Genomic DNA, 25,163 nt, shown 5'->3' on the forward strand with positions numbered 1-25,163 from the left:
AGACTCTTCCCTGCTCCTTTCCCTGGCTTTCCTTGAAAGAAATGACATGTTGGCACGGATCATTACCTACATTTGGAAAGTGTCTGCTTCAAAGTTAAGAAAATTGGAAAGGAACAGTGCTGATAATAAGACTGGGCTATTTTGGAGCTAAGAAGAGAAGCTGAGATAGGTTGCGGTGAAAAGAGACATTGTTCCTGTCCTCTAGAACACAAGGAGAAGAAATGACTGAAAGTGAAGCATGAAGGACTGGGGTTAGACACATAGAGGGACTTCCAAAGAGCCATTTCCAGGCACCTCCTTTGGAGTTGGTGGGTTTTATTTTTTTGGCTGTTGGTTTCGTTTTTTCAAGAAACAGAATTGCTACCTATCCATTTGAGGGGCCCTAAGTCTGGCTTACTTACCAATAGGGGATGGACCCCGTGGTCTTTGGAGGATTATTTATTCTCAGGGGTGGTCTCCGTTCTTCAGAAAGAGGGAGAAGATGCCCATGTGAGGCATTTAGGCAAAGACCCAAAGTCCAGTGGTTTGCATTTGAAACATGTGATTTGGGTTGTTTCTTGCAAGGGGGTTTCATCAGCTCCCATCAGCTCACAGAGTCCACCAGAAGTGCCAGGGTTTCCAGAGAGACTGGGAATTGTCCCTGCACTGTGGCTGGCGTGCTGAGAGAATATTTTGGAAACTGGTGCACACCAAGGACATTTCAATGTACCCCCATGAAGTAGGAAAGAAAGAGTATTTTTTTTTTTTTTCAGCATCCGGCTGAGTCACCAGCTGAATTCCAGGCCTTTTTGTGTTTCCTCAGTCCGGGAGGTGGGACAGATCTGAAGAGTGGAGATTAGAAACCTTGGATCGAATCCTCAGCCTGGCTTCAGTTCTGAGTGCCTTAGTTTCCCCCTCTATAAAATGGGAATGGTAATGCCATTTTAAGGCTCAAGTGGCATCATAGAAAGTTTTGTTCAGGCTACATTCTAAGTTTGGCGATGGGGACACTGAGGTCCGCAGAAAGGAAGGCATAACAACAATAAGACCGTTGATAATACAGAATGCTATCTTCCAGCTACTGTGCCAACGGTTTTACTGCATCAGGTAAAGTCTGGGAAGGCAGGATTTTTGTGCATCTTGTCCCCAGTCGCCGTCCCTGAGCCTGTATATTGTTGATCAGCTAGTGTTCACGTTGTTGCCATAAGATGAGTGCTATTGTTTTGCATTTTACAAATGAGAAGTTTGAGATTCAGACAGGTTAAGTCACTCGCCTGAGGTCACACAGCTCTTCTTTGGAGTCAGTCTGCTGTTATTCTGGGATGTTGCAGGGGTGTGTCGTCTGGTGAGAGCTGATTGTATGTACCTCTTCCCACTGCTGTGTTCAGTGATGTTGCATTGGTAGCCTGAAATTGACCATAATAAGGGCATTTATATTATAGAAATCAGTAATTGCCACAGTTCAGGGCTTTTTCTTTTCCTTTCTTTCTCTCCTTCCTTCTTTCTTTCTTGACTGAGCCATGGGGCATGCAGGATCTCAGTTCCCTGACCGGGAATCAAACCCAGGCCCCCTGTGGTGGAAGCATGGAGTCCTGGTCACTGGACTGCCAGGGAATTCCGTGCGCCCCCCCACCCCACCCCCCCGCCCCGCTGTTTTTAAATAAGAGAGCTGCGTGTGAAGTGTATTGCATAATGAAAGACTGGCCTTTGCATGATTGCCAAAGTTAGCCAAGGCCTGCTCCCCACTACTGTTCCCCTGAAGTGGAGAATTTTGGAAAGTAACTTTCATGGGATGAGGCTGCTAGTCTGTGATGTGAGTGGTGCAGTACAACAGCCCTCTGACTTGGGAACAGGTTGTTACAAGCCTGGATTCCAGGCCAAAATGTCTACCTTTAACCTGAAAGTGACAGCGGCCACCGGTGGCCTCTAAGCAGGGAAGGCTTGGTCAGAATGATGCTCTAAGAAGATTTATCCAGCAGCATGTGCTGAAAGGATTGGGGGATGAGCTGGGGGCAGGGCAGCTGGGAAGAGGCTCTGGTTGACCAGGGGAGCCAGAAGAAAGCTAACCAGGTCCCTGGTTTTCTTTTTTATTACTATTATTATATTTACTTATTTTTAATTGATTGATGATTGCTTTACAATATTGGTTTGATTTCTGCCGTACATCTGCATGAATTAGCCATAGGGATACATATGGCCCCTCCTTCCTGAGCCTTCCTCCCACCTCCCACCGTTTCCCACCCCTCTAGGTTGTTACGTTTTGAGTTTCCTGAGTCTTAGAGCAGATTTCCATTAGCTATTTATTTTACATGTGTATATGCTTCCATGCTACTCTCTCCATTCATCTCACCCTTTTAACAGGGCCCCTGGTTTTCTGAGCGTGTGTGCTAAGCCTGGCAAACACTATCCTGTAACTTTTTAAGTGAAACTGGGTCTCCACTTCCCCAGCCTTGCTTCCTTATAAGCAAGGCCCTGAGGACAATGTTACCCTCCATCTGTAGATGAGGCTATAGAATATATGTTTGGAAACCACCAGATCTGGACCCAGGCCTCTCTGCCCGCACACTCTGACATTTTTAATTTCTTGGTCCCTCCTCTATTCCAGCCTGCAGTCCCATCTTAGTCTGATCTTCCTTGCTGAGTGTTGGCCAAACTCCAGCTAGACCGTAGGGAGAGACTGCCTGCCCCCAGAGGTGGTCCTGCGCCCCCTCCCTAGATCGTCACCAGCATTCCTCCCATCCTCCTCTCCAAGCTGAGCCTCTTGTCGGGGAGGGGCCAGTGATCGAAGCCAGACTTGGATGCCTAGCTGCGAGTCTTCTTAGAGTCTTGGGACCATAGCCAAGGACCAAGGACAAGGAGGGACCTCAGGGGTCAGGAGGCTACGTTCAGCACCTCTGCCCTCAAATCAGGGGTTCATTTGGAGGGTAACACTTTACTTGTGGGTTCAGAGCCCTCTGCTCCTATTGTGCTGTGTGACTTTGGGCAAACTGTATAACCTCTCTGGGTCTTTTCTTGTCTGTTAAATGCCTGATTAGGAAGTTCCAACGAGGCAACACATGCCATGTCCCGAGATGTTTAGACTGAGGCTAAGGCTGGGATTGCTTCCTTTCCTTTTTGTGATCGTCACATAATCCTCCATGTTTCATAATGGCTATGTATTATTTATTCATGAGTAAGCCCTGTGAAAAAGCACAGGGTCAGAGTCTAAAAAGAGGAAGAGAGGCGGTGTGGGATGGGGGTACCGAATATCACAGAATGTCGGAGCTGTGAAGGCCCTCGAAGAGCCCAGCCGCTCTTGCCAGCTTTCACAGGCAGGAACTGAGCAGGGTGGACCGAGGTCGCATCAGAATAAAGACTGCACGGCTGTGCCGCAGGGCTTGTGTTTTGCTTTGTTTTTTATGCCAAATAGTGAACGTTCATTTTACTCTTACTTTTAAAATAGCTGTTATTTTTAGAAAATACACATAAGGAAAAAGAGTGAATTTGCCTTCGTTTTCTACCTGGTAATAATTATTGTAAACATTTTGGAGGCACTCTCTCTTTCTTTTCCTCTTTCCTTCCTTCCCTACACTTCCTCCATATTTTACTGTGTTTTTCTTTAATGGGCTCAAATTAGATATTTATTATTTTCTAATTGGCTTGTTCACTTAACATATGACAGTTTCTTTGCATTGCTTTATATTCTTCTACAACGTAACTGTTCATTGCTGCATAATACTCCTTTGAGTGGAAAAACCATCATTAATCTTTTTAATGATCCCCCATTAGTGGATACTGAGATTGTTTCCCACCTTTCCACCCACTGTAAGATTCAGTTGCAAAGTGATTTAGATTGTACTGTCTGGTTTCAGACAATTTGATTCAAACCCAGCTTCCTCTCCTGGGACATGGGCGTAATAATTCCTGCCTCCTTGGATTGGTATGAGGATTAAATAATGAGTTTCTAATCCATGGAAGGACCTTTATGTAATAGGTGCACAATAAAATTTTGCTGTTAACAATGTGTTCCCAGCACATGCACATTTTTTTGTTGTTGAGCTCTTTCCATGGAAGATAAATTTGAGTATGTATGTGTGTGTGTGTGAGCATGAGTGTTTTCCTCAATATGAGCACACTCTCCTTTATAACCTGTGTTTTAGTTGGCTGAGGAAGACCTTTCTTCTCCTCCTTAATGATTCAGGGTGAGGACACAGGTTCTAGCTGGGTCAGTGATCCCCAGACCAGGTTTGGGGGCCACAGGGAGAAGAATCCCTGGGAGTTAGCAGCATTTCTCTCCACTTAGTTAGAAGGGCTGGCTACTGCCTTTTGTGTAAAGGACTCAGAGCTTGATCTGTGGCTAATATTAGGAGAGCCAGGAAAGTTAAACTCGGTCCTGCAAGAAGCAGGCCATAAAGCCATTTCATAGATATGTCCAAAGTCATTTATTCATGAGTTCTCTGCCAGTTAGGCATTGGCCATGGCTTTAGGGTGTGTAGTCTAATTGACCAAAGATCCTGGAAAGCTCCATTTTATAGATAAGGAATCTGGAGTTCAGAGAAGTTAAGTGACTTGTCTAAGGCCACACAACTTCCAAGAGAGACCCTGGAGGCCTCTGATTATTCACAAAACCCATGTGCCCTGAACCCCGCTCCTCACAGCCTCCCATCAGCTTAGTGTTTCTGCCTGTGTGGGCAAGTGGGATCAAAGAACCCAGGATATTTCATGATAGAAGGTCACTCTGATAACCTCAGAGAGAATCCCATTAAGCCTTGAGGATCCAGAGCTAAGAGAGGGAAAAGCTTTTGTCCAGCATCACTCAGGCTGAAACTGGGTCTCCACTTCCCAAGCCATGCTTCCATCAGTTCCGGGTCCACTCCTGAAAGTCTCTCCTGCCTCCTCACCCCTGTGGATTTTAACGATGGGGGCAAATTCAGCAACCTGGGCAGGAAGGAGTGGGTGACCTCAGGGTGGGTTTTCATTTCTTCCCCAGGGAAGGGGAAAGCTCAAGAAGGGACTGAGGATGAAATAACAGCCACAGTTTCCTTCAGGATGCCTGAGAAGTCTGGTGGTCCCCCGTACCCCATGGGCCTCAGGACATCATGTAAAGAGGCTACTGTCCAGGGCTCATCACGTCAGCCAGCAACGCCCGTCTGGATCCTGGGCCGTGTCCTATGCTGTGTCCTGGGAGGCACCGGAAGGCTTGAAGAAAGAGATTCACTTTCCAGTCTGATTAACGTGCCAGGCATTTAGGTGGGGCTTAAATGATTGTGGAGGCGGGGAGTAGGGAGTGTGGGTGAGAAATAGCCATCAGGACATTGGAGCATTGTGACCCAGGGGCTGAGGGAACAAATGGCCAGGGCTAGCTGGGCTCCTGTGGTGAGAGCTGGCTCGTGCAGACACAGTTCTCCAAGCATGCTTTTCTGATGAAGGAACTCAAGCCCTGGTAGTAGGGGCCAAAGGTTTGTGTTTGCGCCTTTGTTTCTGACCCATCTCTGGGCCTTTGTTTTCCTGATGCATGCGATGGAATCATATCCTCGTCCTGCCCATTTCCCAAGATGTTTCTCAAGCATCTAATGCTATGAAGGATGAGAAAAGCACTTTAGAAAACCAAAAGGCTTTGTGAGGAACCAGAGCCTCCTTATAAAGTCAGAACATTGACTTGCTAAGTCACTTCAGTCGTGTCCGACTCTGTGCGACCCCATCCCTGGGATTCTCCAGGCAAGGACACTGGAGTGGGTTGCCATTTCCTTCTCCAATGCATAAAAGTGAAACGTGAAAGTGAAGTCTCTCAGCCATGTCCGACTCTTCGTGACCCCATGGACTGCAGCCTACCAGGCTCCTCCGTCCATGGGATTTTCCAGGCAAGAGTACTGGAGTGGGGTGCCATTGCCTTCTTAGTGAGTTGCAATTCGCTGGTTACAAACTCCCCTCCTGATTTTCTGGTGCCTGGATTATTAGTGATCCCCACAGTATACACAGTGTGAGCCCCAAGCATGGTTGTTAAGACTTGGGTCTCTGCGTGTCTGAATGTCCAGCGGCACTCACCAGCTTGGTGACTGTGGGCAAGTTGTTGTGGCTCTTGGGGCCTCTGTTTACCTACCTGTACTTTGGGGCTGTCATGTCAGCATCACTGGGTGGTGGCTGTGAGGGCCACAGACAAGGCTGGGACGTCAGGCTGGATTCAGAAGGTCCTCCAGCAGGCGTTCGCTGTGCTGCTCCTGTGGGTCAGGGGCTGTGCTGGGCGCTGGGATGTAGTGGTGCCCTTCACAGAGCCCCCAGGTGTCGGGCAGACAGTGCTCAGTCACGTCCGACTCTCTGCGACCCTACAGACTTGCCTGCCAGGCTCGTCTGTCTGTGGGATTTTCCAGGCAAGAATACTGGAGTGGGTTGCCACTTCCTCCTCCAGAGGATCTTCCCGACCCCATGTCTCTTGTGTCTCCTGCACTGGCAGGCAGATTCTTTACCGCTCGCGCCACCTGGGAAGCAGACCCAACGTCTCACTCCAAATGGCAAGTCCCCAAAGAAGGCACATGGTTCTGGGAGCTGCAGGCTGACTGCAGGTCACCAGGGAGAGGAAGTGGGGTTGAGTGAAGATGGGGAGCACCATACGTGTGTCCCAGGGACACCCAGGAGCTCCCCATGTCCCCAAGCATGCAGAGGACGAAGAGGCCGGAGTGGCAGCCTAGCTGTGGAGTTTCACCTTCGTTCTCAGAACAGTGGGCAGCTTAGTACAATGTTTTAAGCAGAGAAGGGCTGTGTTTGGACATGTCCATTTTGCAAGGAGCTCTTGGTACAGTGGTTCGGAAGGGCCTGGAGAGATCCATGGGCTTTCCAGGAGAGGCTGTTGCAAGAGGCCACGTAGGGATGCAGAGATGGGATGGATTCCAGTGAGATTTAGGAAATAAAGTCACTAGGACTTGATGATGGATTGGTTACGGGGTGTAAGGGAGAGGGAAGTGTCTAGCATGATGGTCGGTTCTGGCTTGCACACTTGAGTCAAAGATGGAGGCCATGCTGCGTACAGAAGGGTGGGTTCGAAAACTGAGTGTTCGTTGCTATTCCCTTCTCCTGGGGATCTTCTCGACCCAGGGATCAAACCCAGGTCTCCCACATTGCATGCAGATTCTCTACCATCTGAGTCGCCAGGGAAGCCCAGGGTGGTGCCAGGGTAACCATATAATGAATGAGCTCAGTTTGGTTAAGTAGGATTCAGCCTGTGGTTGGAGATGGTGTGCTGGCAGAGGGCACCACACAAGCAAAGGCAGGGAGAAGGGTTGGTAAGCCCGGGGTGTCAGGGAGATGGGACAGAGCCCATAGGGGCTGTCTCCCTTGGGGTTCAGCGGCTGCTTCTAAGTTGGGGGTTGGGGGTTATCTAGGGGCCGCAGGGCATGCCTGGCAGCAGCAGCCACCTGGCGTCTTGATGGCAGTGCTGCCTGAATTAATGGCCAGGGAGGGAGAGTGAGTGAGTGACGGGGTGTCAGGGGAGCCCGCCTCTCACACAATGGCCCACATGGTCACCAGAACTGGCAGGGAGGAGCCTTATTAGGGTTTGGCTCCGTTCCACCTTTGGCTGAGGCTGCGGTAGACCCCGCCCCCCAGATGTGAGAAAAAGGCAGGGGAGGGGATGGGGTGATTACTGGGATGAGGGCACCCAGTTCTAGCTTTGCCGGATACAAACTGACCTTGGGAGAATTCATTCATTCCTTCTCTTGTGCCTGTTCCAAGCCCCAGGGCTCTGCACTTTGCAAATGTTACCTCATTGGATCTTGGCAGCAGTCCTGCGGAGCGGCTGTTCTTCTTATCCCTGTTCTATAAATGAAGAAACTGAGGCTTGGACAGGTGAAGGCTCAAAGGTCACAGAGTTCTCAAGAAAGGTGGGACCTGGATTTGAAGCCAGGTCCGAACTGTCTGTAAAATGCATTTTTCTGTCCTACACGGGTAGGTTCCAAACCTGGCTGCTCACCAGCACTAATCGGAGGGATTTTTGGACAATACAGAGGCCACATTGTCTCCTTTTTCTTTCTGTTTCCTGAATCAGAATCCGTGGATCCTGGGCAGGGCCAGGGCTGGGAGCCACAGGCTGGTTCCCACCTTGCTCTCTGCACTCGCCCTTCCAAAATACTCTACCTTCAGCCCTTCTTGTGGTTTACCCCTGCCCATCTTTTCCTTCTGGTCCCCTGTTTGAATGTCACCTTCTCACAAAGACCCTCCTGGCCACCCCCAAGCTCTTTGCCCCAACACATGACCCTCTGACCCACAGATTGGCTACCAGGGCCACACATTCCAGTCACCTGGGACACATTAAAATCACGGATGCCCAAAGACTGGTGCTGTTACTCTGGGTGAACCCAGGCATCAGTGGTACTGAAAGCAGCCTGGGATATGGATCTTCATCTCATGTCACCCTCTCTGTCTCTCCATGTTTGTTTACTGTCTGTGTCTAGTGGAGCCAGGGCTTGGCCTGTCTTGTGCCCTGCCAGTGAAATTCAGTTCGACCAGCAATCAGCCAGTTCTCTACCTCCATGATGCCTGGAAAATACCCCTCTTAATTACAGGCCCAGCTTGGGATGAGGACAGTGGGTGGGATGGCAGGAATCATTGCAGCCTCCCTGAGGTATTGGATCACATATCGGCAGACAGGCCAGAGTATCCTAGCTGGATCCCAACCTGATCTCTGATTTTGATCTCAGTGAACTTGGGCAAATGCTGGTGCCTGGGACGTCCTTATCTGCACATGATGAGTTCATCCCACAGGCTGCGAAGGTCTGGAAGGGTGCCGAGCAAGCATCTGGCTCCCATTTCCATCCAGTCCCAGCCTAGGCTCTCCCATTGTACAGATGGGCATTGTGCCCTAGTGAGAGCGCTTTGAACAAGGTCATGATCTGGAGAGCAAGGGCTGTGCAGAAAGCTCTTAGAGGGCTGAGGCTCCTGGAGGCCTCCTTCCAGGCTCAGCATGCTGTGTGACCTTGGCCAAGTCTCTGACCTTCTCTGGGCCTTTTTGTCCCCAGTCTGTACTCTGGTGGAGATGGTCCCAAGCTCTGACATTGGAAGTTTCTTCAAGTCCTTTCCTGAGCGGTGCCAACCCGCAGAGGGCCTGCAAGGGGTTAAGCTCCCTCTCTTCCCTCTTACTCTGCACACAGACAAACCCCCTCCTTCTGAGAAACACTTGTAGGAAATCAGGCTGGGCGCTTCCTGCCGAGGCAAGGCGGCCTCAGCCACAGCAGGGGCGGGGAGAGGTGGGGAGCGATGCTTGTCTGTGAGCCGCGGCTGGGGCTGGCAGAGCGGCCTGGAGGCGGGCCAGGGCGCCGTGGAGACAGGGGGCTCCCCAGGTTTGGAACAAAGACCTCACATGCAGGTCCCCTGAGCCTGGGCCAGCAGGATGGTGGTGGAGCCTGAGAGAGGTGAGGGAGTGGAGGAGGGCGGGGTGGGGTGGGGGGATCGGAGGAGCCGCCTTCCCCCTGGACGGGCCAGTCACAGGCTCTCTGGGACAGTCCAGGCATCTGGACCAGCCCAGCCAGGAAGTGGCAGCTGTAGCAGCCGTATTCGTTCTCTGCGGCTTCGGGGAGCCCAGCCCCCCTGGGGGCAGGGGTGGATTTGGGGGGCATTTCCTCAAGCCTCCGAATGCTGGATCCCAGCCTGAGCTCTGATTCTGATCTTGGTGAACTTGGGCAAGCGCTGGTCCCAAGAACTCCTCTGCACATGGCGAGTCCGTCCCACGGGCTGCTAAGGGGCTTCGGACATGACGCAGGGATGGGGAGCAGCCCGGAGGCAGCTGGGGGGAGGTCCCCACTAGAGAGTGGCCCTTCTGCTGTGCAAAGACAGGGAGAGAAGCCAGGGAGGGGCCCCCAGACCCAGACCCAGCCCTTCAGACTGGTGGAACGAGAGTCCACAGCAGCGAGGGGGCATCTCTCCTCTTTCTCCTCGCCCTTTACTGCCGCCGACGGGCAGGGGGCACATCCGGCGTGTAACGTGGGCTGGTGAACTCAGGGAACTCGTTTCTACGCAGCTGGCGGGACCCCCTCTTGATAACAGCTTGTCTGTGCCCTGCCGGCTAGTCACGGGGGGGCAGTTGAGTACGGGGCTGTGAGCTCAAAAGCCCTACCTTTTTGGAGAGGCCCAGCCGCTGGGTGAAGGGCGGAGGGGGCTTCCTTCCCCTCCCTCTCACTGCCCCACCGAGTCCGACGGACTTGGTTTCGGAGTCGCAAGCCCTGGGTTTCGATCCCTGGCCGCACTTCCGGGCCGCGAGGTCTTGTGAAAGCCGGCCACCTCTCTCTCCAGCTCAGCTTCTACATCTGGGAGATGTCAGGGACTGGGTGGGGGCTGGGGGCTGCCTCGGAGAGCCCTGGCTGGTCAGTACAGGGCTTTGGAGGGCAGCGGGGGGCGCAGAGGTGGGCTGTGCGGCTGAAGTTGGCAGAGCAGACCCTGGGGCCGGAGCCGTGAAGGGAAGGGTCTTCACTTTTGGACTAAGGGGACAGAGACGCCCCGTGGGGGTGACTGAGCCCCTCGGGAAGTGGATAGACACCATCAGGGGCTCACAGACCCTCAGCAGGGCCAGGCGAGAGGTGGTGTGGAGAAGGGTAGGAAAGGAAAGTGAAGTCGCTCAGTGGTGTCTGACTCTTTGCAACCCCATGGACTGTAGCCCACCAGGCTCCTCCATCCATGGGATTTTTCCAGGCAAGAGTACTAAAGTGGGTTGCCATTTCCTTCTCCAGGGGATCTTCCCGAGCCAGGGATCGAACCTGGGTCTCCCGCATAGTAGACAAGACGCTTTACTGTCTGAGCGGCTGGGAGGAGGTGCAGCAAAGACACGGGGAGTGGCTGCCTTCTGGGGCTAGCTCCCCCAGGGCTGGCAGGGCCCCCCAAGGACAGCCCAGCTCTTGAGGAGACTGAATGCTCCTGGGGCTCTCCCGCGCTCAGCCTCCCAACCGCACCGCCCCTCGGAAGCTGCCCTGGGCCCTCAGGAGGCTGACTAGGACCTCCCTGCCTTTGGCCCTCAGTCAGGGGCCCCTGCCGTAGCCCTCAGGCAACTTCTCTTCACCCTTTCAGACCTCTGCACCTTTGTCTGTACATTCCCTCTGCCTATAATGCCCTTCCTCAATCTTCTTCCTCCAAATCCTTTGTCTCTCAGGCCCAGCTTCAGGCTTCCTGCAACAATAACCCTTCTGTGCCCCCCATCTGAAACTTTGGAACGCTTTTACTCACGTCTGTGTTCCTCATGTATTGTGTAGCGCTTGGCACACAGTAGATCACAGGCTTGGTTTTCTTTTTTAACTTTTTTTTTTTTTGATGTGGACCATTTTTAGTCTTTATTGAATTTGTTACAATATTGCTTCTGTTTTATGTTTTGGTTTTTTGGCCTTGAGTCACACGGGATCTTAGCTCCCTAATCAGGGTTCTAACCCGAACCCTAGAAGGTGAAATCCCAGTCACTGTATGGCCAGGGAAGTCCCAGGTTTTTTTTTTTTTCCAAGTTAATTTGCACCCACTGGGCACTCAATCTATGTTAATATCTTCGTTATTCTGAAGTAGGACCTCAGGGAGGAGGAGGGGGTTGAGAGTTCTGAGTCCGTGGTCTTCAGAAGCTAACAAGTCAACCAGGAAACTCAAAGTTCTCTTATCCTAGCCCCAGCCTCCCAGACCACCCTCATAGGGTGCCGCCTCCCATGGTGGAAAGGCAGGTGGCATTTTCTCCATCTTGGTGAGAAAACCTAAGCCCAGCTGTTCAAGGTGGAGGAGCTGCACGAAGCCCAGAAGCTTGTCTCTGGACCCCTGCCTGCTTCTCTTTCTCGGTTGCCTAGTGAACGACTGTCCTGGCCCAGCGTGAAGTCTGCATGTGATGGACACTCGTGTGTGTGTGTGTGTTAACTGGCTGACCGACCGGTCCTGGAGCCTGTGGCTTGTGCGAAAGGCAGGGCTGTTGCTCACGAAAGGCTCACAGGTTTGGGGGCCTGGGGAACATGTGCAAAAGTCCAGCCAGTGACCGCAGCTGCCTCTGACAGGCGGCTACCCCCGGTCACAGTGAGATTTCTGCCATGACTGAGTCATCCCAGGAGACAGGATGTTCCTCTTTGTGCACCCGAGGCCTCTGTGATTGGGCGGGCTGCTCTGTGGCATGGCTAGAAAAAAGCCATTTAAAGCATCGAAAAACCCCACATGCCTCCCCACCCCCTTCCTTGGCAGAAGTTTCAAAAAGAGAAAAACAACGGTTTTTAGCACCTCCTACACCTGCCATAGTAGCAGGGTCCGGAAGGCCTGCTGCGGCTGCTGCTAAGTCACTTCAGTCGTGTCCGGCTCTGTGCGACCCCATAGACGGCAGCCCACCAGGCTCCTCTGTCCCTGGGATTCTCCAGGCAAGAATTCTAGTCAGGGCAAAGAATGGGCCTTACCCGAAGAGCTGTTTAAAATGAAGATTCCTGGGCCCTGTCCCAGGCCCTGGAATCCAGCTCTCTTTGGGTCAACCTAGGGCTCTGCATTCTTAGAGGATTTTTTTCCCCTTGAGTTTTTATTACTATTAGGCAAAACAAGTAAATTGCTTATTTTTTTGTCTTTTATTTTTATTTTATTTTATTTTTTTGTCTTTTATTTTTAATTGGAGTATAATTGCTGTACATTGTTGTGTTCGTTTCTGCTATGCAGCAAAGTGAATCAGCCTCTTGTATGAGCGTGCAAGTTATCAGGAATTTCCAAGAGGGGTACAGGCCCACCAAGAGGGTAGAAGGAGCAAGGATTAGAACCTCCTTTTCAAATGTTTGTTTTTTATGGGATCTTTAAAAAATTCAGTTTATATATATATATATATATATATTTTAACATGCGTTGGTGTGAGAATTCATGTGGATAATGTTATAAGAAATACATATGTCTTAGGTATATGAGCAAATATATTTTTAATGGTGAGTGTGTGATTTAAAAAAAAATTGGCCCCTCACTGGGCCAAAGTCGATTGTTACAAATTTAAAAAAAAAAAAAAAAACTTTAATTGGAGGATAACTGCTTTACAATATTGTGTTGGTTTCTGCCATATGACAACATGAGTCAGCCATGAGTAGACACACGTCCCCTCCTTCTTGAACTTCCTTCCCACCCCCCAGCTCCATCCCACTCCTCTCGGGTGTCACAGGGCACAGGTGGGGCTCCCTGTGTTACAGCAACTTCCCACTAGCTGTCTCGTTTATATGTAATAATATACCTGCTTCAGTGATACTCTCTGAATCCATCCACCCGCTCTTTCCCCCGCTGTGTCTGCAAGTGACAGTTGCAAATCTTGCTGTCACTAACCAGTTGGGTGGTCTCGGCCACGTCACTATTCCATGCTGAGGTCTAGTTTTCTCATTTGAAAACTAGTTTTCTTTTGACCTCCTTCCCTGTTCGGGGGTGAGAACAGATCGAGAACAGGCAGTAAAGCGTCTCGTCTGGGCCGGCACACAGAGGGTCCAGCCTGTGTGGTGGGGATCACGCAGAGGCTTCCAGGGTGATCTGGGGGACACTCGAGGAGGAGGGAAGACAGCTGGGTCAGGGGAAGAGGGTGAGGACCCTGAGACCAGAGAGGGAGCAGTGTTATTCCCCGTTCCTACGCCAGCCCTTGAGTAGGCGGCAGCCTTTCTCGGGCTGCGCTGATCCCTGGGGGACTCTGTCTAGAAATCTTTGCCTGCTGGCTTTTCTCAACAGTAAAAACCAACGCTCTGACCAGGACCTGATCGCTCAATAGGCTGCAGGGACAAACACAGATAAGTCTGTCCTGAGAGGCCTGGAGTTATTCTCACTGTCCCCAGGGTACAGAGGGAAGAGCCTGGACCCAAGCTGCAAGGTGACCTCTCATGACAGCCTTGTCCTGACCTGTGCAAGGCTTCAGGCAAGGCCCCTCCATGCTCTGGGCCTCAGTTTCCCCATCTGCAGAGTGGGTCCTTTGCAGGAGCTCCTTGGTTGGGACCATGCCACTGCTCTGTCAGCTTTGTGTTTCCAGGACTCAGAGGGAGTGTTTGGGGGGTGTTGGCCATAGCAGGAGAGGAGAGGAGATGGGAGGGAAGAAGGGAAGAGGGAAAAGAGGAGACGAGAGAAGGCAGGCAGTGAGGAGCTCTTCTCCAGCCATCCTTCCCTTGCCACGGCTCCCTCAGTAGCCAGGCTCTCCCTTCTGGTTCATTCTCCCCAAGCAGCTGGAGTGAAACTTCTAACTACACCTCTGGGTGCTCTCCCAAATCAGAGATATGCTGCAAACTCCTGAACAGGACCCAAGAGCCCCCCCCCCCCACCGGGGTCTGATCATCACGTCTCATGCCCATACTGTCTGTTCTCAGAGCCCTCGCCCCTGCCCGAAATAGCTCAGCCATCAAGAAATCACGTCCATGTGCCCCCTCCTGCCTCCAGGCCTTTGTACTTGATGGTCCCCTGCCTGGAATGCCCTTTTTTTTTTTTTCCACTTTAGGTGAAATTTGCAACATGAATCTAACCACTTTCCAGTGAACAACTCAGCAACATTTAGTATATTTATAAAGTTGTGGAGCCACTGCTATCTAGTTCCAAACCATTTCATCACCCCAAAAGGACACCTATGTCTGCTCAGCAGTCACTCCCCGCTGCCCCAGCTAAGAGCGCTAGCCTCCTATCTCTGTGGATTCACCTATTGTGCATATTCCATATAGACAGAATCATACAGTATGTGGCCTTTTGTGCTGGGCTTCTTTCACTTAGCCTCCTGTTTTGGAGGTTCATCCCTATAGCGTATGTGAGCACTTCATTCCTTTTCTGGCTGGACGATATTCCTCCATGTGGATGGGCCACAACTTGGTTGTCCATTCATCCATGGATGGTCGTCTGGGTTGTTTATACCTTTTGGCACTTGCAAACGGTGCTGCTAGGAAAGTGTGTGTACCTGTATTCATCTGAGTCCCTGTTTTCCATTATCTGGGGTACCGGAATGCTCTTTTCACCATTCCCTCACTCCCAGTCTTGATTCGTACCCGAGGGCGCTCGGGAAGTTTCCCAGAGGACATGCTCTCTACATGGGACGCATCTTGACCTCCTGGGCCAGCTCTGGACCCCTGGGATCCCTCCTGGGCTTCCCCATCACTCTCACTTGGATTTGTAGTTGCCGGTTGCTTGTCTGCTACCTCCAGGCCCTCAGTTCTCACGTGAGCAGGGCCTGTGCCCCAGATCCCACGTGGGGACCCTGGCACATGGTCACAGCACACAGGGAACCCTGCCGTTTGCCGAAATCTGGGCTCTTTATCCTGGATCTCAGGTCATTTTACAAAACTCTTTAGGGAAAGAAGAATTATTACCCCAGTTTTACTGATGAAGGGATCCAAGGTGGAATGATCGGGCCAAGGTCACGCAGCTTCAAAAGGCTGGAGGCCAGGACTGAACCAGGGCTTCTGATTGCAAAGTTCCTGCTGCTGATTCCTGCTCCTGAAGACAGGAGGGGGTTTAAGGACTCATGGTCTCCCTTTGATTGTGTCCCCGACAGGCCACAAGCAGGATGGCTGGTGCTGAGACGGGCAGTGGGGACTTTGGTGCCCATAGGGGCAGCTCCACCTCCTGAAGATGAAGGGGCCCAGGTGAAACGCAGGCCAGGCCCAATGGCCAGCTCTGGAACAGAGGTCCAGTGGGTCGAGCTGGGCCTGGGGAAGGGGCCCCAGCGGCGGCGCTGGGCCTGGGCTGAAAATGGAAAGGATGCTGATGGGAGGGGCACACGCAGCTCAGAAGACGAGGGGCCCTTTCCCACTGCCACCAGCCCCGAGCTCCTGGAGGACTTCCGCCGGGCCCAGCAGTGCCTGCAGCCACTGAAGTGGGGCCCAGACTCACAGCCTGCCGGGTGCCAGGATCCCGAATCTGGAGAGTCTGCAGAAGCGGGTGAGGCTGACTCCCCTACAACGCCCCAGTGGTACCCCGAACATCCCACCTTTTGGCGGGAGGGAGGCGGGAAGTGAGTGTGGAGTTTCAGAAATTTTTTAAATTAAAATCTATGAAGTCTATGCTTAAAATTTTTTTTTAGCTTTTAATTTTATACTGAAGTATAGCTGATTAAAAATGTTGTGATATCTTCAGGTGGATAGCAAAGGGACTCGGTCATTCATATACATGTATACTTTGTCCCCCAGACATCCCTCCCATCCAGCTGCCACATAACTTTGAGTAGAGTTCCCTGTGCTATATAGTAGGACGTTGTTGGTTATCCACTTATGAAGCCTATAATTTAAAAGTTTTTAAAGATTTAAATAATATAAACACTATTTCCCATTGCAGAAAAATCAGAAAATTCAAACAAAAAGAGAAAAAGATGGAAAATTACTCATCATCCAGATAGCTGCTCTTTTTCATATGTGTGAATATATATATATGTATATGAATATGGAACATTCTACAAGCTATATTGTATCTTTCTTTTTTGTAACTTAACGGACGTGAACACTTTCCCAGCTTATCAAATATTCTTCCACAAATCATTTTTAATGTCTGCTTAGGAATTCCATGGTGTGGTTATTCTGTAGTTTGTTGAGCGAATCCTCTTACTGCTGAGCAATGGGTAGTTTCTAGTTTTTTGCTATTACAAATAATGCAGAGGTATGTCATTATTCTATCTTTGCACACCTGATTTGATAATAACCTTGACAATTTTAATTGCCTGGTTCAGGGGTTATGCCCATTTTTACAATTTTTAAAAATCCCAGTTAGCAATGAGAATGGTGGCTTCCCTTGTTTTCTAAAATAACCATTCTCTTTGCATCAAGAACAACTGAGACTAAATTCCTAGCTTGGCTCAGCAAGTCCTTTCTCCTCTCTGAAGCTTGATTTTCCCCATCTGTGAAATGGGAGTAATAATACCATTGAGCTTGATTACGTTGTGCCTACTGCGCTTGAATATGAATGAGACACCCCTGTCTTAGGATTCTGCAATCAGGTAGGCCCTCATGGATGTCAGAGAGGCCATCAGGCTGATAGCAGATTGTGCAGTGACCCCAGGTTCCTCAGGCCAGGTCTGTGTAAAGTGGGGTTTGCCCACAGCTACCCACTCAGGAGCCATTTCTGAGCTGTCCTCAGGGAACGGCAAGTGGGATCTCTTCCTGAGGTCGCGTGGTGACCCCCTGCTGTGATGTAACAGCTGCTGCCATGTCCCGTATCCTTACTGTGTCCCAGGCACAGGGCTGGGCAGGGCGCAAACCGTGCCTCCTTCTTTACTCACCACCTTCTGCCAGTAGGAGAGATTAATTAGCCTCCAGGTAAAGATCGCCACGGCGGTCAACTTCTTGTTCATGGCGCCCTGTGAGGGGTCAGAAAAGCCAGGAATGAACCCACAGCTGCCTGGTTCCAAAGTCCGACCTCTTCATCCCACCGCACGTTCCCCATCAGCAGAGATTAACTTGCCTTCATAGCTGGGACCTTGCTTCTAAGTCCAGAACTGCTCTGAGCCACTGCATGGGCAAGTTACTTAACCTCTCTCAAGGGTGCTGCAGTAAACAAGAGAGGCTTGCTAAAGGAGATTTTAAGGAGTGGAAAGATAGAGAAGTGCCCAGGCTAGAGGAAGGAGCATGGGGAGCAAAGAGTGACATAAGGATTATGGCAAAGGGGCATCTGCCAGAGCAGAGAGTCTGTGATTGGTGGTACCCAGACTGTATCTCCTGAAACTCTGGATCTGTGCCAGAGGCTGACATGGGGTCTAGGAGAGAGTAAGTGCTCAATAAACACTGACTTCATGAATGATGCATAGATGGATAGATGGATGGATGGATGGATGGAGAGATGAATGGGTGGTGGGTGGATAGGCAGATAGGTGGATAAATAGATGGATCATTGGGTGAGTGGTTGATAGGTGAGTGGGTAGTGAATATGTGAATGGATGGATGGATAGGTAGATGAGTGGGTAAATGGATGAGTGAGTGGGTGGATAGGTGGAAGGATGGATGATTGGAAGGATGGATGGTTGGATCAATGGATGAATGGATGACAAATGGATGCGTGGGAGGGTGGGTGAGTAGGATGGATGAATGAATATTTCCTGAGCACCTACTGTATAATAATTTCAACAACTATCCATTTTTGGGGAGTTTGGCATGCATTATTGTCTTTTATCCCTCCTTCTTTTATCCTTCCTTCTTTCCTTCTTTCTATTCTGTCAACCAATATTGAGCACTTCCTCTGCGAATACAATAGTAAATAAAAGCAGAGGGTATCTTTGTCCTCATGGAGTTTACAGTATAGTGGGGGAAGAAAATATTAATGAAACAATCATATAAATAAATAGAAAGCTTCCACTGTAAGAAGTATTTCAAAGTAGAGGTACACAGTCATGTGAAAGCCTATAAAAGGGAGAGTTTGACCTAAGTTAGGAAGGTTAGAGAAGACTGCCTTGATGAGGTCAAGGTTGAGCTAATGTGTGATGGATAAATAGGAGTTAAGGCAAACAGAGGGAGAGAGGACCCTACCAGAGGGGTCAGCATGTACAGAGGCCCTGTGGCAGGAGAGGATGTGGCATGGCTAGACCAGGGAAAGACTGAGGGGGATCGTGGAAAGAGCTGGAGCAAGAGAGCTAATGGGGGAATGGAGACAGCGACCTTTGGCCCACGTTAAAGGCTCAGCTCTGTCCTGGGAACAACAGGAAGATACTGGTGAATTTTCAGATGGAGGATGAGATGATTAGGTGGCTGCTACAGTGGTCCAGGCAAGAGAGGATATCAGCTTGGGCAAAGCTGGTGGTTCTAGACTTTAGGGCAGTAGGTGAGTTTGAGAGCACCCTAGAAGGTAATCAGGACAGGAGCAGGTGACAGGTTGGATTGTGGGGTTTAGGGGTAGGGAAATAGCAAAGATACCCTGCAGGTTTCTGCCTTGTGCAGTTGGATGGGGTGATGTTTTCATTTGCTGAGACCAGAAACACTAGGGCGACAACCAGGTTTGAGGATTGAGGTTGGAGGAACTTTGAGACCAGCAGGAGAGGTATTAGGTAAGTATTTGGCCATATGGGGGAATTTACTGGGCTTCTTGCTGTCATCCCATATTAAGAAAATGAAAGCCCAGGGGTTGAGATGACCTAGTGGGACTCAATGAGTCCAGGTCTAGTGTAAACAAAGCCATGGTGTGTCTTTCCAGAGTCTGAAGAAGAGGATGAGGACAGCCCAGAAAGTTCCAACTTGCCTCTTAGTTGGCTCCCCCAGCAGAATCCTCAAATGGACATGGCCAGAGAGGAGCCCAGTGAGGCTCTGCAAGGTCCTGAGGTCCAGGAAGCTGGAGAGAGCTCCCCGAGGTTGGGGTATGAGACCTATCTCAGCTCAGGGGGCCATGGGAACACCAGCCCCACCGCTCTGGACTGGGGTCAATCCGCAGGCTGGGTGGCTTCTAGCAAACAAGCCAGTGGAGACAAACTTCCAGAACATTCTGAGGTCAACCCAACTGTTGACTTCAGTTCGCCCAGGTCCTGGAGCAGTGGGACTGTGAGCCTCAACCACCCCAGTGACAACCTGGATTCTACCTGGGAAGGAGAGACTGATGTCCCCCAGCCCGCTGCCCTGGCAGAAACTTCAGCCCAGAGCCCCAGGCACCACCTCCTCAACCCAAATGATAGAACTGAAGGAAGCGTTGCTCTGGCAACACCCACAGAATTCCAGGGATCCTCAGCACCACCCACCCAGAGCCTCCAGTGTCCTGCAGATCGATGGAGGAGACAGCCCGGGGACCAGTCCTGGAAGCAGACACGGATATCACCTAAGCCTCTCCCTTCCCGATTCACCGGCTCCATCAGCCCTCTCAATCCCTCACCTAGGCCAGCTCGGCAAGAGAGGCCACCCCCCAGACTGGGAGCCACTCTGGCTGGCCACTCATCTTCTGATGCCCCCAAGTACGGCCGGGGGCGGCTGAACTACCCACTCCCTGATTTCTCCAAGGTGGGACCCCGGGTGAAGTTCCCCAAAGATGAGAGCTACCGGCCCCCCAAGGCCCGGAGCCACAGCAGGCTGCCTGAAGGCCCTGCCAAGCCACTGATCTTCAAGTCTCCTGCCGAGATTGTGCGGGAGGTGCTGCTGAGCAGCGGAGATGTCTGCCCCGGAAAGAACCCACCTCCTACCCACCCCATAACCAGCGTGCCCCAAGAATTTCAGACACCTGAGCAAGCCACCAAGCTTGTCCATCAGCTCCAGGTAAGCCTGACTCACGTCCACCCCGAGGTGCCTGCTGGTGTAGGTTGGAGGCTGGATAGGATGGGGGGGCCTGGGGGACCTGGGGGGCCCGTCCAGGAGCCCCCTGCTCGCGATGGGAGTGTTGTACCCGCAGTGATGAAGATACTCCCAAGCCCAGAGTCACAGAGTGACCCCACGGTAGAACAAGGCAGGACCGCGTCCTCTAGCCTCCTCACCAGTGATGAAGATACTCTCAAGATACTCCCAAGTTCAAAAAAAAAGCGGTGATTGCACTCATGTTATAAAGATAGGCTGTGTTTGTTTTCAAGTCCTGCAAAGAAAAATTCGAAACATACAAGAGAGAAAATAGCAATGATGAACCCCCGTAGCCCGATCACACAACCATATCTATCTTTTTCATCAGTGGCCTCACCTCTTCCTCCTCTCACCTGCTACTCCTGGGGTATTTTGAAGCAAATTTCAGGCATCAGATGATTTTACCCTCAAATATTTTAGTGTGTGTGTCCAACAATAAGGAATCTCTCTTAAAGATAATCGTCGGCCTACCTAAAACTTAAGGCCCATTCCTTAATAATAACCAATGTCCAGTCAGTATTCAGATCTCCCCCTTTGTCTCATGAATGGCTTGTTTATTTCAATTTGTTTGAATCAGGATCCAAACACGGCTCAGATAGGTATTGGTTGTTGTGCCCTCAAGTCTCTCACCATCACTTTCTGCCTTTTTTACTTTTTTTTTTTTTTGATGTGGACCATTTTGAAAGTCTTTATTGGGTTTTTTTTGGCTGAGAGGTATGTGGGATCTTAACTTCCTAGCTAGCGATCAAACCCAAATCCCCTGCATTTGAAGACAAAAAGTCATAACCACTGGGCTGCCAGGGAAGTCCCTTCTTTGCATTTTCTGCCAAATCTCTTTTTTCTGTGTAATTTATCTGTTAAAGGAACCAGTTCTGTCCTGTAGAGTCTCCCACATTCTGGGGTTTTATGATACACCCTCTGATCTCTTTTCATGTGTCTCCTTGACCCTCTTTGTCCTGTGTTTTGCCCAGTTAGAACTAGAGGTGTTTCCAGGTTGTAGTCATTTGCTTATTCCCCCCGATCATAGTTCCATGTGGGTAGGGATTTTTGGCAAGAGCCCATCATAGATGGTGCCTTCAGGGGCGTTAACTGCCTGCTGGTCTCATTCATGATGCCGATGACTACTGATGGTCGTTACCTTGATCCAGGCTTTCACTGAGGGTGACAGAGTGGTAGTATCCTGCATTTTTTTTTTTTGCTGGAAATCTTCTATAAAATAAAACTTTCCTTCATCAACTATTTGGTTACCAAGGTCTCATTCACATGGAAAAGACAAGAGAAATGCTGGATTCTGTCCTTCTACTGACTAGTTTTCAGAACAATGCATCAGTTCCCTGGCCACCTTCAAAGGCAACCAGTGACACTTGTTTTTTGCTTTTCCTCTGTAATGACTTGTTTTAAGAAGCACTTCAGTTTTGTTTATGGCGAGTAGTAACTCTGAGTAAATGCAACTGTGATTTTCAAGTCTTCTATTTTCCTACCAATGGACGCTTAGATGGTTCATTCACTCAGCCATTCAAAAATACTTACTAAGCACATATTACTTAACTCCTGGGAGTAGAGCCATGGGAAGACACATGCAGGCAGGGAGTTCAGATAGATAGCCAAGCAGCTGAGATTCTCTGTGACCGGGATTATGCATCGCAGTGAGCTGGCCCTGAGGCCATCACCGCTGTCAGGGCTATAGACAGGTTGGTGGGTGAGTGGTCCTGCGGCCTTCGACCGTCCAGAATTTGGCCGTGGGGTCTGTATTGCAGGGGGCTGCTGAACTGCCACTACTGAGCCCTTTCCCTCCGAGGCACCCAGAGGCCCCCTTTGGGGAGTGGGTTCCCGGGGTGGGGGGAGTCTCACAGTCAGAGGCCTGGTGTGTGACCTCGTTGCCCCGCTTCCCGCAGGAGGACTACCACAAGCTCCTCACCAAGTACGCCGAGGCCGAGAACACCATCGACCAGCTGCGCCTCGGGGCCAAGGTACTGGGCCGGGTAGGGTGGAGGGCTGGGCCCGGCCCCCCGAGATGACGCTTTTCCATAGCCACGGCCTCCTGCCTCCAGACACCCTGAGGCTAGAGGACGCGGTCCTGCCTTGTTCTACCGTGGGGTCACTCTGTGACTCTGGGGCGGCAACCTGCCCTATCCAGGCTATTGATGAGCTCTGAGTCCTCGAATCCTAGAATCTGGGGTGCCCAGGAATTTCACCAGAGGCTCTCCTTCTAGATTAACTCTGGAGTAAGACCACCTGGCTGCAACTCCTGTCTCCATTACTGACAAGCTCTGTGACCTTAAGGAAGTTACTTGGACTGTCTGAGCCCCAAGGGAGTAGTGCAGAATTTCTGCTCAACCTCTGGGGCTGATACTCCCCTTGGCCTTTCTCCTCCCCTGTCTTCTCACCCACGGCCTCTCCCCCCATTCTGAATGTCTAGCGTGGGACAGGGGAGTGTGGAGAGGGAAATCTGCCCCCCCACCCCGATCCTGCCCAGTCCTCACCCCGTCTAGGGGAGGCTGTGAATGCTGCACTTGGGACCTTCCCCTTTTCTGGGGTGAGGCAGGAAGTGGGACTTGTCACAGTCCCTCCTGGCTTCCTGCTTCCGCCTACGGGCCTCTTGCCTCATCAGGCAGCAGTGGAGGAGGGGTGGGAGCTGGGGTGCAGAGATGCAGACCCTCCCTCTCACTTGCCTGCTCTCTCAGGGCCCCCACCCAGGCTGCCCCCATCCTGCTCCGAGACCCCTCTCCCTGCCTGGGAGCTGCTTTCCACCATCTGACAGCTCTTCTTCCATGACCTGTTGCCAAGGCCGCCACGTTGAGAAAGCAGAGGGGCCCTGTTCTAGGAGCAAGACTTCCCCTGCGTCCCCACATCCTCCTGACACAGGCAGATCCTTTCTATCCTGGCCTCTTTAGGCACACCTGTAAAAGGGGGTTAAACATGCTTCCTCCTCGGAAGGAAAGCTGTGACCGAACTAGACAGCGTATTCAAAAGCAGAGACATCATTTTGCCCACAAAGGCTCATATAGTCAAAGCTATGGTTTTTCCAGTGGTCATGTGTGGATGTGAGAGTTGGACTATAAAGAAAGCTGAGCGCTGAAGAATTGATGCTTTTGACCTGTGGTGTTGGAGGAAACTCTTGAGAGTCCCTTGGACTGCACGGAGATCAAACTGGTCAATCCTAAAGGAAATCAATCCTGAATATGCATTGGAAGGACTGATGATGAAGCTGAAGTTCCAATATTTTGGCCACCTGAGGCAAAGAGCTGACTCATTGGAAAAGACCCTGATGCTGAGAAAGATTGAAGGCAAAAGGAGAAGGGGGTGACAGGGGATGAGATGGTTAGATAGCATCACTGATTCAATGGACATGAATTTGAGCAAACTCTGGAAGATAGAGGACAGGGGGAGCCTAGCGTGCTGCAGTCCATGGGGTTGCAAAGGGTTGGACACAATTTAGGGACTGAACAACGACAGGCCTCCTGGGAGCCACTGGGCTGCCCCCTCCCACCCCCCATGTCTTAAGGCTTCTTTCAGCTCTCTGAGTCAGATTCAGGGGCAGAAGAGGGAGCTGGAGGACCGTTGAGGGGGCTTGATGAGACATCCCTTCTGGGGAAACCACATTGTCATAGGCTCCTAGAAGGTCCAAGGGGAAAGGATCTGGTCATCAGGTCCCCTGTCTCATAGATTGGAGAATCAGGACCCCAAAAAGGGCAGAGGTTGCCAAAGGTCAAGGTCAAGAACAGAGGCTGGGAATATCTTCTCCCTCTCTCCTTTCCTACCTTCCTCCTTTACTCTTTAAAGGGAATGAGTCTGGGTGTTGGAAGTACTTATCTAAGAATTAGAGAATATTAATAGTATTAAAATGAAGGTGTTCATTGGGTGTCCATGTGTGCCAGGCACAGAGTAGGCATGAGCAGGGGGACTCAATGGGATCACAGCCATGTGCATCTCCTGGACATTTCCCCCGACCCAGCGGGGACTCACCATGTGGGCATGCCAGCCTGGCTGGTATCCCAGACCCCAGTGTGTGAAGAGGGAAGGTAGAAGAGGCCAGGAATGGTGCAGCATTAGCTCACCTGCTTTTGCTTTCTAGAAAAAGTGATTCTTTGGCCTGAGAATTCTCCTCAAGAGAAAGGTGAGCACAGGTCAGCTTGACTCTTCTGGAAGCAGAACAATCCTCTCCCAGCCCTGGGGAGCAGTACAGGCGGGACTCACATCCCAGCGTGCTGAGAAGGACGTGGAGCCTGAGTGGGGAGGGGCCTCACGGGGTCTGCAGAGCTTGGGGAGCTGAGTTTCCAGCCAGGCCTCTCACTGTGTCCAGAGCTCTGTCCAGGCTCGGGAAACCCCAGGATGGCTTCCTGCTCAGAGCCCTCACCAGGGAGGCCAGCTCACAGAGGCAAAAGTGTTACTGCCCCCGCAGGCTGAGCTGCGGCTGAGCTGCTGAGAGTCCCTTGGACTGCAAGGAGATCCAACAAGTCCACCCTAAAGAAAATCAGTCCTGAATATTCATTGGAAGAACTGATGCTGAAGATGAAACTCTAATACTTTGGCCACCTGATGCGACGAACTGACTCATTTGAAAAGACCCTGATGCTGGGAAAGACTGAAGGCAGGAGGAGAAGGGGACGACAGAGGACGAGATGGTTGGATGGCGTCACCAACTCAATGGACATGAGTTTGAGTAAACCCCGGGAGTTGGTGATGGACAGGGAGGCCTGATGTGCTGCGGTCCATGGGGTCGCAAGGAGTCGGACATGACTGAGTGACTGAACTGAACTGAACTGAGGTTGAGCTGGCTAGAGTGACCGTCCCAGCAGCCAGCTGAGCCACTCACTCTGCTCACAGCCCCCAGGGGGAGGTGTGGACCCCAGGCCAGGGATGTGACCCTGGAGATGCAGGCCAGGCACCGCAATAGAGGAGCAGCGACAGGTGGGGACCGGGGGAAGGAGACTGGCATTTGCTGAGCAGTAAAAAGCTGCCAGGCCTCAGGCCAAGCACACTGCCAGGGTCACCTCGTTTGATCCT

General features: G+C 51.2%; 1 protein-coding gene across 5 annotated transcripts in view; it reads left to right on the top strand.

The window, feature by feature from the left end:
- Positions 1-25,163, top strand: part of AKNA (AT-hook transcription factor) — a 57,349-nt gene that overhangs the window by 867 nt on the left and 31,319 nt on the right. For 3 of the 5 annotated variants that reach the window (XM_043870595.1, XM_043870594.1, XM_043870593.1), the window contains exons 2-4: positions 15,422-15,807; positions 19,039-20,081; positions 22,052-22,126. In XM_043870595.1, coding sequence (XP_043726530.1) covers positions 15,534-15,807; positions 19,039-20,081; positions 22,052-22,126 — 1,392 coding nt within the window. In that variant the 5' untranslated portion in view covers positions 15,422-15,533. Of the gene's footprint in view, positions 1-9,181; positions 9,360-15,421; positions 15,808-19,038; positions 20,082-22,051; positions 22,127-25,163 lie in introns of those variants that run through there. The other 2 variants (XM_043870592.1, XM_043870596.1) reach the window with 1 other exon arrangement.

The sequence above is a fragment of the Cervus elaphus genome, chromosome 16 (genome assembly GCF_910594005.1).
Source record: "Cervus elaphus chromosome 16, mCerEla1.1, whole genome shotgun sequence".
Classification (NCBI taxonomy): domain Eukaryota; kingdom Metazoa; phylum Chordata; class Mammalia; order Artiodactyla; family Cervidae; genus Cervus; species Cervus elaphus.